Here is a 12044-nt window from a genome sequence, read left to right as displayed (position 1 = left end):
GTTTTATGCTCATATTCTGAGGGCCATAAATTGAGGTGTGCATCTCAGGTATGAGAAGATTCTGTGTTGTAAACATCGATCAATTAATTACCTTAAATCTGCAAATCTGAAAAACTGAAAACATGATGATTTGCAGGCAGGTTTTACAACTGTATTGAAACTTTCTTTGTATTGTGAATGAGAAAATTATGTCATCATCAATTCAGTGGACTTCAGATATATGAAACTAAAACTAAAATCCAGAATGAATGAATACAATTAAAAAATAAATAAATACAATTTAATTAAATAAATCATATCTTTCAAATGGTGAATTTAGTTTGTTTATATAATGTGACATTGACTGATTTCTTGTAACTTGGAATTACATTGTGATCTTTTTTACTCTTCCATTTTATCTATAAATTTATTAGTTAAATATCCTTTATTTACTGATAAATGAAGTTTTTGCATCTATGTTGGGAGTGAAGCACTGGAACAGACTGAGTGAGGAACTGAAACAATGTCCCAGCATGACCACTACAAAGATACGGTTTGCACTCGCTTTTTACACAAACACTGTGTTTATATATGTGTATGTGTGTGCACATGTATATTTGCATCAGTATGTGTGTATATGTATGTATATATCTCTGGGCATGTTACTGGGGTTACAAAACCAAATACACGGAACAAACTTCGAGGTAGAATTTATGATAGGATATGTCATAAAAAGGAAGCAATAATAAATAAATAAATGAATAAATAAATAAATAAATAAATAATGGGAATTACTGTAAATAATATACCTAAATATACATAAATATTAAAGCAAATAAAAACAGAAATATTTTTTACACTTTACACTTCATTAATAACATTTAATATCATTGGTTGTACTGACTACAAAAGAATAAAGTAGTGATGAAGCAGCATGCATATAATAAAACAGGTAATACAATTAGAAACTGAAACGTTCCTTTACGCAAGGCGAGCCACCCACCTTCATCACAGTTTTGGCGACGGTTCGTTTGAAGGCCTCCTTCACTGTTCGGTACTCTGCAGAAGAAGACTCCAGGGGAATGACCATCATATTTTCACTGGCAGCCATGCTGTCCCAGTACAGAGGGAAAGTAAAGTCTGAAAGAGACAAGCATATATAGCTTATACAGCATACAAACAAGAAGATACAGAAAGAGCTTATGCTAAGCTTTATTATTTGCCATTTACTACAAATTCTTGTAGTAAATTCTCATTCCCTCATACAATGCATCAACCATAGATGTAGTGTCTTGATGGAGGGTTGTGGGTAGCGTAGGTCACAGTGGGTAGAGCCATCTTCCTAGACCCCTGTTTCACAAACCCACACACGTCTGCCAGCTACTGGGCAATTCTTTGGCACCTTGAGCCCGGGAATTTGAGCTTGGCTCACACTAGGGTGGCCAAAGTCTAGGAGGGTCGGTTGCCTGTTGCCTCTAGCCCTCTGGGACTCCCACCCCTTGGCTCTGAGCTGCCCATTTAAGGGCCTCCTTTCTTCTCCTGCTGGCATGGAGGCACAGATATCACTGAGATGTGTGGCCTCAGGTCTTTGGTACTCTTGGGGGCTTCAAATGGTTCTCCTGGATCCATCTCTATCATGCTCTGGCTCCTGAGAGGTGTTATTGCAGCTTCCCACACTCATTTTCATGTATATTTCGTGACAAAGACGCATACACATACTCTTCTCTCTCACTCTCTCTCTCTCTGTCTGTCACACACACATGCACACACAGATATTTATGTAGCTGTGCATTTTTAAAGTTTTGTGTTCGAGGTGTTGTATGATTGTTTTTCTTACAGGTGCGGCAGGTTGCAATATATTATGCATTTCTATTTGTACTCCATCCTTTCATTACATCTTATACACTTTAACATTTGTTTCTTTTGAGTTTGTATTACTCTCAAGCATCAAACTCCAGTATCAGTCGGGCTCATTTTGTAAATCATTGAGAACTATCTTCTCACCTGTGAGATTCTCAAGTCGTTTCAGCTTCGTTGTCTGTCTCAGTGATTGTGTGGCCACCATTCTCTGTAGATTAACCTCCCATGTGAGTCCCTGTGCATCTGTTATTCCTTCTGTTAATTCGTCGCTTTCCAGTTGGTGATTGGCTGTTCTGGGAAGTCTTTCCCAGTTACCGTTATGTGCCAGGATGCACCAAACAACTCGAAGGTACAAATCCTCCTCCTCCCTGACTCTTACCTCTCTAGCAAGAGCCATTAACTGACACTGATTCATTTTCTGCATCACCCGGGTGACCCCGTCTTTTAGCCCGCTCACTGTTAGGGTGCCAGCCTGATCTGTTTGCATGAATAAACCCTCAGACTCCACCAGCTCCTTCAGCTCCATCATGTCATCCTGGTCGAGGGGTTCCAGTTCCTCCTTTGAGAAGGTGTTACTGGAGCACTGCGTCTGATATTGATGCTTCAGCTTTTCCATGGCATCGTCAACGTCCTTTTTGGAAAGACCCAGGAACGTGAAGACAGACTGCTGACTTGTAGAGCTGATTTGGAGACTGCTGAGGTATGCACTCACAGAATGAGGAGGCTGTTGTTGCTGTACTTGAACTGGAAGTACTGGAAGTACTGGAAGTACTAGAACAAATCAGTAAAAAATTTCAGTAAAATAATTTTGAATCAGTTTTTATTTTAAAATTCATTACACTAAATAACTACACAAAATGTCAGTTTGTGAATATTTCTGTCACCTCTGTTGATGACAGCTGGGGAATACATCTGCATCGCTTCCTCTTTAAAAGTCAAGAAGACATCGATCTTAATCAGGATGAGACGGATGTCAGTGAGGCTGGTCATGATTGATGCAGATGACTTGATCCCTCGAAAAATGGCTCCTGCCACAATCGCAGGATCCAAACCTCCAGCTCCTGCAAAAACACCCCTGCCTCTTAGGTGTGTGTGTGTGTAGCACAACAAACAGAATAAATAGAAATGCTGAACAAAATACTTACCAGCACACATGGCAGGAATTGCCACTGAATTATATTTATGTGATTCACAGTAACAAATGATATCACACACAAGTTGTTCAATGAGGACTTCATCCTGTTCTCCATGCACATGTAAAATAGCTTTACTGAGGAAGTTTCCAGACTGGGTCACGAAAATTTCTCCTCGATTCACTGTTGCTGCCGCCTGTGGTTCAGCTAAAGTTGAGATGTCTTTGCATAAGCCATATATAGAGAAAGAAAAAATATATTTTAAAGGATGTCAGTGAAGGCAAGTTTGTGCTACATGCTAATCTTGTGCTAGTTTTAGCATGCTAAAAAAGCTAATCAGCACCAGGACTGATGATTCTGATGATGGAGGTTACCAACCTTTACATAACTATTGCCATTTATTTTGGTAAATGGTAAAAAATGGTAAATGGCCTGTATTTGTATAGCGCTTTACTTAGTCCCTATGGACCTCAAAGCGCTTTACACTACATTCAGTCATCCACCCATTCACACACTGGTGATGGCAAGCTACATTGTAGCCACAGCTACCCTGGAGCGCACTGATTTTGTTAGTAACATGCCAAATTTTGCTACTGTAATGTTTAGGGTCAGTTGCACAGTTGAGTAACAAATACATTTTGATTTGTTAGCATGTAATAAAAATCACAAATACCAATCTTATGGTAACATTAAAAGAAAAACTGGGGTTTCAAAAAGAGTAAGATAATCTTAGTAAAATGAATGTCTAATGCCTATTGGTAAAATATATTTAATAAATGTATTTAATTAGTAAGTACAGCTTTGGAAATAGCAACAATAATAATAATGCCACAGTTTCATCTTAAGTTCCAATTTGTGTCACAGTTGGATACGTTTCCTGAATAGTTACTCATCAACCCTATATTCCCAAATCAATCCACATGCATTTATGGGAAATGGTACTCAAAGGTAAGTCAAAGGCTAATCCCTGCCAAACCTTCTTGGCTGAAGATCAAACATTTCTCATGCTGAGTTGACACCACAGGCAGCGTACCAGTTCACCTGTTCATCTCTGTTCCCTGCCAGACTGTCACTGAGTCACTTGTCTGTGTTACAGTTTGATTGCTTTCCATCACCTACGCCTGAGAGTTTTACATTTTGCCATCCACTAAGCCTGTTCCTGCTGAATGTGCCTAATTTGCACTAGATTTCATTATGTGAAACTATAACCATGATAGGTATGAGATCCAAAATATAAGAAATTATCTAGTTTTACAGCTCCATATACATTAGAAATTAGTGGCTTTCTAATACTTATGATGTTCAACCATGACTATCTGTTAAGCTCTTCGTAATTATATGCTGAGGTTTTTAGCTAATGTAAGTGACCTGCTGATAATGCTAGATGAAAACTTTGATCCTCAAAGATTATATTCATATGGGCATCCCCATTTTTGAGCAGATATTCATGAACAGCTGTTTGACTTTGCCATAGTGATCCTCCTGCTCACCAAGGTTACTTACCAAAGTTAAAACTTTGGGAGTCTGTTATGTTCACCACAGCATCTGCAGTCTCATTAGTGATGTCACCAAACACCACATGTAGTTTAACTCCACTTCCCACTGTTATGACGATGTCATCTAGGTCGCTGGTGAGGGACCTGAAGATTGCTGAGACGAAGAACACCACACATTAGATTTTGTTTGACATTTAATCTGATGGCTGAGGGTGATAATGAAGATGGTAAAATATAACACTGGCTGAAGGCTTTTTATCTGCTCACTATTCATTAATCTCACATAATGAAGACAGTATGAGTAGTGCTAGTTTACCTTGGCCTCCCTGGTTCATATTTAAGCCGAGCTGTTTGTAGACATCGTGGTAGCACTGTAGATAAAAACACAGAATAACATGATGAAAGATGGATGCCTTCATGTTACATATCAGATCAGGACATATCAACTGACACTGACCTCCTCAGAATCAGGGTAACCAGGTTTAATCACAATGTGGATGTTTGTAAGAGATCCAGAGGATGCAGATAATCCAAACTGGTGAATGATGTCGGTCAACACTTGAATAGCTTCTCTCAGCGGGTATTTTAAAACAATTCCTGGCCCAATGATTGGAATGGCCACTGAACCCAAATTCAGCTGTGCACAAAGCTCCAGACACCTCTTCAGACCGTTACCAAGAGCCTGCAAATCAAAAGTTATATATTTTAAACTATGTTTTCAAACTCTTGGATTGCACACTGCAACTAACAGAGCACACATGGAAAACAGTGAGGCTTTGGAGGATAAATCCTCCCTTGCAGTTATAGGTACAGTTAATTGACTAGTTTGTGTGTTAATGCTTTTACTTTTCAGTTAAATATTTTATTATCTTTTCTTTTGTCTGTTCCTCTAGTTTTGAGTATACATGCTTAGATATCATCTGATTATTCAAATTAATACTTTCATCTATGTACAGCTATAAAGTGCATTTCAATGGTTTTCTGAAGGTAAATTAAATATGAATTAGCACTTTTCCATCACCAGAAGTGTTAATGAAAGTCCTTAATTTTACCTGAACACTCTGTCCTCTTACTCCATCCCAAGGCAAGCACTCAATGAAGAAAATCCTGGAGCAGCCCAGAGATGGAGGTGCATCAACCAGCTGAACATCACCAGGGGCGAGGGCACAACTGGCTAAGACTGAATCAAACTTTAACTTTAATATATTCCCAGCTTTGGCCAACAAACTTTTGCCAATATTTGTAGAAGTCAGCTGTTTGTTGAGCATGGGGACCACCAGAACATCCACCTGCAGAAATCATTTTGAATAACATGAATGTTGATATTTTATTTTGAGACTATGGGAAATAGAATTGAATGGAAATAATCAAACCTGTTCATTTTCTAAACTGCTGAGTTTGATCTTCAGGTTTGTTCTGTTGATTGCAGAGTTTCCAACTGTGCTGTACATGCTGCTGCTGTAGCTGAGAGATCTAGGTGTATCACTGAGTCTGCTGGTGTTTCGTGGTCTTTGCACATTTGGGATGGCTGCAGTTTGCTTATCTCGGATAATGACGTGACAGGAACCCTCTATCAGCTCTTTAGTCACTTTACCCTCTTCCTGGAAGTACTGCTGAGCCCCTGGTCCATCTAGAGTCAAAGTGTCTACTACAACACTGTCTAGAGTTGATGTTAGGGCCTCCTTGGCCTCCTGAACATGACATCGAGGACCAGACACAAACACACAAGGATTTGGAAAATGTGAGGCTTGTAAGGTCACCTTGGTCTGCTTCATGCCAATCAAGTCTAAGATTTTATTAAAACAGTCGACCATTTCAGGATGAAGCAGATTGATGGTTTCTTGAGTTGAAACTTGATTCAACTGGAAGTCATGAAGAACTTCATTGAGCTTGGCCACATTTTCACTGAAGCCCACCAGTTGGACGTTGGTTGTTGAGGTTCCCCTGGCGCCTGGCATGTAGCTGATGTCCACTCTGAACTCTCTACTGTTTGCCTCGTTCTTGGCTTTCATCAGAATTTCTTTCAACCTGTTGAGATCTATTGCACCCTGCAGCTGTACAGTGGTCACTTTAAAGTCTCTCATTACTGCTGCCTCGGCCATATTTAAAGCATCAGAGGACAAACTGGACAGAACCAGATCTGCACCCACCTCAAAGAAAACAGGGTTTCTGAGCCTTTGCTGGAAGCGAGTTTGGTATTTTGGGATGGCATCACTGGTCTTCATGAAGGTTAGCAGAGCTGTAGGGAACTTAACGCTCTTCTCCTTTACGTTCTTAATCAGTTCAACCAGTTTTGTAGCTCCTGACTGCACCTCTTTGTCAGGGCCCTCCAAAGTGATCATGGCACTACCTCTGATGATTGTAACCTCTGGACAATTAGCACGCATTTCTCGATTGAACTCTTCTTCTATGAGCTTGAAGTTCCTCTCCACAATTGGCATTACCTTTTTGGTGGGTAGGCGTTTTTCCAGAATTGCAATCTTTTCCTTCACGGCATCAACCTCTCCCACAACCACAGCATAGCCACTCTCTGTGTAAACTTTGATATCATCTGTCTTAAAGGCCGAGTCCTGCAGTATCATTTTCACCAGTTTTGGCTCAAGCACATGATAGCAGAGGTAGGTCTCGGTAAGCCGAATAAAGACCCGATCCACTTGGCACTCCCATTTCTCTGCAGCGCCACCAAAACCTCCTCCTGGCCCCTTGTCAACCTCTCCTCTAACCAAAACCTCCTCTTCATCGAAATTTAGCTCCACTGTGCAGCCGATTGATGACAGTTGTTTTTCAAAAATTGTGTATGCTTTACAGTTGTCTCTCAGGAAAAACAGCAGGAAAACATCTATCCTGAAAGTCTTCTCAAGACCTTTTATGTTTGAGTTTCTAGAGCTCTGAAAGAGGGAAAGAAAAAAAAATCTGTCAATTTATGATATACGATAGGCTACTTATTGTAAACAGTGGGAGTGTACCACATAGGGTTGGACATTAAGTAATACATAACCCTTATTCAAAACCTCTAATCAACGTAATCTTCGCCATGTCATGTATTTTATTTCTTTTCTCTTTAAATCTGTTAATAATTCATCCATTATGTACTATGTTAGCTATGTCCAGTCTACAGCATACACGAGATCCATCATGGAGTAAACATGAAACACTGAGCCCACTGCTAAATTAAAATTCAGTGTTTGTTGTTTGGACACATCAATCATTCAATCATCATAAACTAGTTCTACAAAAAAACAAACAAAAAACAACAACATTGATTTTATGGCAGTTGCCCCAATTCATACAGTCCTTTCTGTTATGTAGGTAAAACCACATTAAATTAATATTTTTGTTTATATGTTTTTCTTTTTGATTGCTATGTCTGACTATGACACTGTGTTATAAAAGAAATATGCTACAGGCCTGTTTCTAAACCAGTCTGGGTATTTGTGTACAATGTAAATGAAAGCAGAATGCAATGACTGGTGAATAATCTAAAACATGATGTTGAGGTTTTTTTTTTAATCTGTGTGCAAACGAGACGCAGTGTCCATGGATTCCACAAGGAATTTAAAATTTTGTGTGACCGAACCACACAGACAAACAATCTCTGGCCACTATATTAGGTACACCTGTTTAAGCTTATTAATACATATGGATAATCAACCAATCACATGCCACTAACCATTTAGACATGGTCAAGAGGATCTTCTGAAGTTCAAACTGAGAATCAGAATGAAAAATAAATTTGAGCTGCTTTAATTTATTTATTTTCCCACACAACCATCTCTAGGGATTACAGAGAATGGACTGAAAAAGAGAAAATATCCAATTCTCTGCATGAAAACGTCTTCTTGATGTCAGAGGTCAGAGGATGGCCAGACTGCTTCGAGTTGATAGGAAGGAAACAGTAACTCAAATAACATCACAACATTATAATAAAAAATTAACAGCAAAGATTTAAAGCAGCACTGAAGTCTTCCCTGTTACTCTCAAGGTGTACCTAATAAAGTGTCCAGTGAGAGTGTTACCATCTGGCTTTTTATGACCTATGTTTTTAAAAACAGTATGTCACAAAACGGCTGTGTGAGGGAAGGCAAAGGACCCAAACGGAAACTCACAGAGATGAAAAATGTGAACTGCTTTATTGCAGGTGTAGAGGTGATACAAATAGAAATAAACTAAACTGCGACAACCTATAAACTCATGGGGAGACACAGGGAGAGTCACACAGCTATGAGGGAGGACACTTACCTAAATCCACAGAGGGATGACAAGGAAGTGAGAACACACGAGGAGTACAGCTGATACGAATAACCATAACGAGACAGGGGAAGCTAGACTGAACAGAAAAAACACGGGACCTTCACAGTAAAACAGGAAACATGATATGGGTGGGAGTGGAGGAGAGGCAGGTGGGAACAAGGGAACACAAGGGAGAGCACAGGCAGATGGCCTGGGGAAACATGATGGAACACAAGGCACAAGGACTCACACAAAGAAACAAACACAGAGGGAGACACAGGGGGTAAAGACACGAGGGGAATCTAATAATCAAAAGCAAAGCAGAAAAACCAATTATAGAATAAACACAGTGGACGTAAAACACAAATAATAACACCAAGTGACAAAAATACAAGCGAACTCAAAACACTTTGTCAAAAGGACCCAGGACCATGACACAGTATCTTTGATGGTATGGAGGTGGAGTAACATACAGGGAGTGCAGAATTATTAGGCAAATGAGTATTTTGTCCACATCATCCTCTTCATGCATGTTGTCTTACTCCAAGCTGTATAGGCTCGAAAGCCTACTACCAATTAAGCATATTAGGTGATGTGCATCTCTGTAATGAGAAGGGGTGTGGTCTAATGACATCAACACCCTATATCAGGTGTGCATAATTATTAGGCAACGTCCTTTCCTTTGGCAAAATGGGTCAAAAGAAGGACTTGACAGGCTCAGAAAAGTCAAAAATAGTGAGATATCTTGCAGAGGGATGCAGCAGTCTCAAAATTGCAAAGCTTCTGAAGCGTGATCATCGAACAATCAAGCGTTTCATTCAAAATAGTCAACATTACTAAATCTCCATTTGCACTATTTGCCTATTTGCACTACTCTGCCTGGTTTACACTCAATGTCATTTACCCTTACCTGAATATTGTATATTGTATATTGCATAGCTTTCTTGCTAATTTGTATTGTATTTATTTATTTAAATTTTTACTTTTTAATTATTTTATTTGCATTTTTTAATCACTCTCTTTATTTAAATGTTCATTTGCTATTTCATCTAGGGTTTGAGAGTAACGAAATTTCTATTCTCCGTATGTCCTGTACATGTGGCAGAATTGACAAATAAAGTTGACTTTGACTTTGACTTTGAACAGGGTCGCAAGAAGCGTGTGGAAAAACCAAGGCGCAAAATAACTCCCCATGAACTGAGAAAAGTCAAGCGTGCAGCTGCCAAGATGCCACTTGCCACCAGTTTGGCCATATTTCAGAGCTGCAACATCACTGGAGTGCCCAAAAGCACAAGGTGTGCAATACTCAGACACATGGCCAAGGTAAGAAAGGCTGAAAGACGACCACCACTGAACAAGACACACAAGCTGAAACGTCAAGACTGGGCCAAGAAATATCTCAAGACTGGTTTATCTAAGGTTTTATGGACTGATGAAATGAGAGTGAGTCTTGATGGGCCAGATGGATGGGCCCGTGGCTGGATTGGTAAAGGGCAGAGAGCTCCAGTCCGACTCAGACGCCAGCAAGGTGGAGGTGGAGTACTGGTTTGGGCTGGTATCATCAAAGATGAGCTTGTGGGGCCTTTTCGGGTTGAGGATGGAGTCAAGCTCAACTCCCAGTCCTACTGCCAGTTTCTGGAAGACACCTTCTTCAAGCAGTGGTACAGGAAGAAGTCTGCATCCTTCAAGAAAAACATGATTTTCATGCAGGACAATGCTCCATCACACGCGTCCAAGTACTCCACAGCGTGGCTGGCAAGAAAGGGTATAAAAGAAGAAAAACTAATGACATGGCCTCCTTGTTCACCTGATCTGGACCCCATTGAGAACCTGTGGTCCATCATCAAATGTGAGATTTACAAGGAGGGAAAACAGTACACCTCTCTGAACAGTGTCTGGGAGGCTGTGGTTGCTGCTGCACGCAATGTTGATGGTGAACAGATCAAAACACTGACAGAATCCATGGATGGCAGGCTTTTGAGTGTCCTTGCAAAGAAAGGTGGCTATATTGGTCGCTGAAATGTTTTTGTTTTGTTTTTGAATGTCAGAAATGTATATTTGTGAATGTGGAGATGTTATATTGGTTTCACTGGCAAAAATAAATAATTGAAATGGGTATATATTTGTTTTTTGTTAAGTTGCCTAATAATTATGCACAGTAATAGTCACCTGCACACACAGATATCCCCCTAAAATAGCTCAAACTAAAAACAAACTAAAAACTACTTCCAAAAACATTCAGCTTTGATATTAATGAGTTTTTTGGGTTCATTGAGAACATGGTTGTTGTTCAATAATAAAATTATTCCTCAAAAATACAACTTGCCTAATAATTCTGCACTCCCTGTACATGGCATTGCTTCCTTGTCTACAAAGGCTTTAATGCAAAATAGTATGTGAAGTATTTGCATCTGTATCTGCACACTGTGCCATCCACATGATGTATTTTTCAGGGAAGGCATTCTTATTTAAAAAATGCTGAACTAGACTGTATATTTACACTCTGTATTAACAGCAAGACTCAGAAGTGAAAGAAACCTGAGAACTGTCAGCCACTGAAAACACTGAGTCACAATGAAATGAAAGCTATAAAAAAGAGGGCCCAGCAAAAGTGGAACAAACACATAGTTCTCTATATTTGTCCCTGACGTCAAATTTAATGATCGTGTATCTTTTTTTTAAAAAGCACTGTTTTACTATTTAAAATGTATTCTTTGCAGTACTTACAGTGTCTTTGAAATATTTTATAATCATCTGTTTTTTGTCAATATTGTCCTCAGCTGTCCAACTTCCCCTGGAGGCTAACTCACTCCTCTTAAACTGATTTGGCCACATTATTCTGACACTCAGTTTTTACTGTAACCAAAAGTCGTGTTTGAAAGAGCAGTAAACTGTACCAGTGATTGGCTTGTCGATGGCTGGTCAGAGGTCTGTGGTGAACGTGTCCTGTTCACGGTCAGCCGCACTTCTCCACTCGGAAGAGTGATGGTGTGAAACTTCCTCTGCAAAACTCTGTCTTGATCTGGAAAACATCCATAAACAGAGTCACTGAAACAGCCTGAATTTAAACACAAATCTAAAAAAAAATATTTTACAAATGATCGACTGTCCTACCCTCTTTTAACTTGAAACAGATTTTATAAACTCTTCCTCCGAGTTTTTCAAGATTTCCGCAGTCGCCACCCCCGGAGTCTCGCCTTTTCTGAAAGTATCTCCTCACTTTCTCCTTCTCTCTGTCTGTAAAGTCAGTGGCTTCAAAAAACAGTGGATACGGATATTCATCCATTTTATCTGCAATTCTACACTAACACGAGAACTTTCAACCCGTCAAACACTCGTTTGTGCC

General features: G+C 39.6%; 1 protein-coding gene across 1 annotated transcript in view; it reads right to left on the bottom strand.

Annotated features, from left to right (window-relative positions):
- LOC147335486 (protein mono-ADP-ribosyltransferase PARP14-like) overlaps positions 1 to 12044 on the bottom strand; it is a 14906-nt gene extending 2862 nt beyond the window's left edge. The window contains exons 1-11 of the mRNA XM_086279513.1: positions 11813 to 12044; positions 11596 to 11720; positions 5842 to 7356; positions 5521 to 5757; positions 4926 to 5150; positions 4785 to 4839; positions 4476 to 4622; positions 2985 to 3194; positions 2724 to 2900; positions 1984 to 2610; positions 983 to 1119 (exon numbers count right to left, since the gene is read on the bottom strand). Coding sequence (XP_086135639.1) covers positions 983 to 1119; positions 1984 to 2610; positions 2724 to 2900; positions 2985 to 3194; positions 4476 to 4622; positions 4785 to 4839; positions 4926 to 5150; positions 5521 to 5757; positions 5842 to 7356; positions 11596 to 11720; positions 11813 to 11984 — 3627 coding nt within the window. The 5' untranslated portion in view covers positions 11985 to 12044. The remainder of the gene's footprint in view (positions 1 to 982; positions 1120 to 1983; positions 2611 to 2723; positions 2901 to 2984; positions 3195 to 4475; positions 4623 to 4784; positions 4840 to 4925; positions 5151 to 5520; positions 5758 to 5841; positions 7357 to 11595; positions 11721 to 11812) is intronic.

The sequence above is a fragment of the Aulonocara sp. 'chitande type north' Nkhata Bay genome, linkage group LG3 (assembly GCF_057382095.1).
Source record: "Aulonocara sp. 'chitande type north' Nkhata Bay isolate Kocher_YH1m ecotype deep benthic linkage group LG3, A_spYH_male_GT1.1, whole genome shotgun sequence".
Classification (NCBI taxonomy): domain Eukaryota; kingdom Metazoa; phylum Chordata; class Actinopteri; order Cichliformes; family Cichlidae; genus Aulonocara; species Aulonocara sp. 'chitande type north' Nkhata Bay.
The sequence above is the reverse complement of the archived record's forward strand: the minus strand, read 5'-3'. Positions and strand labels throughout refer to the sequence as shown.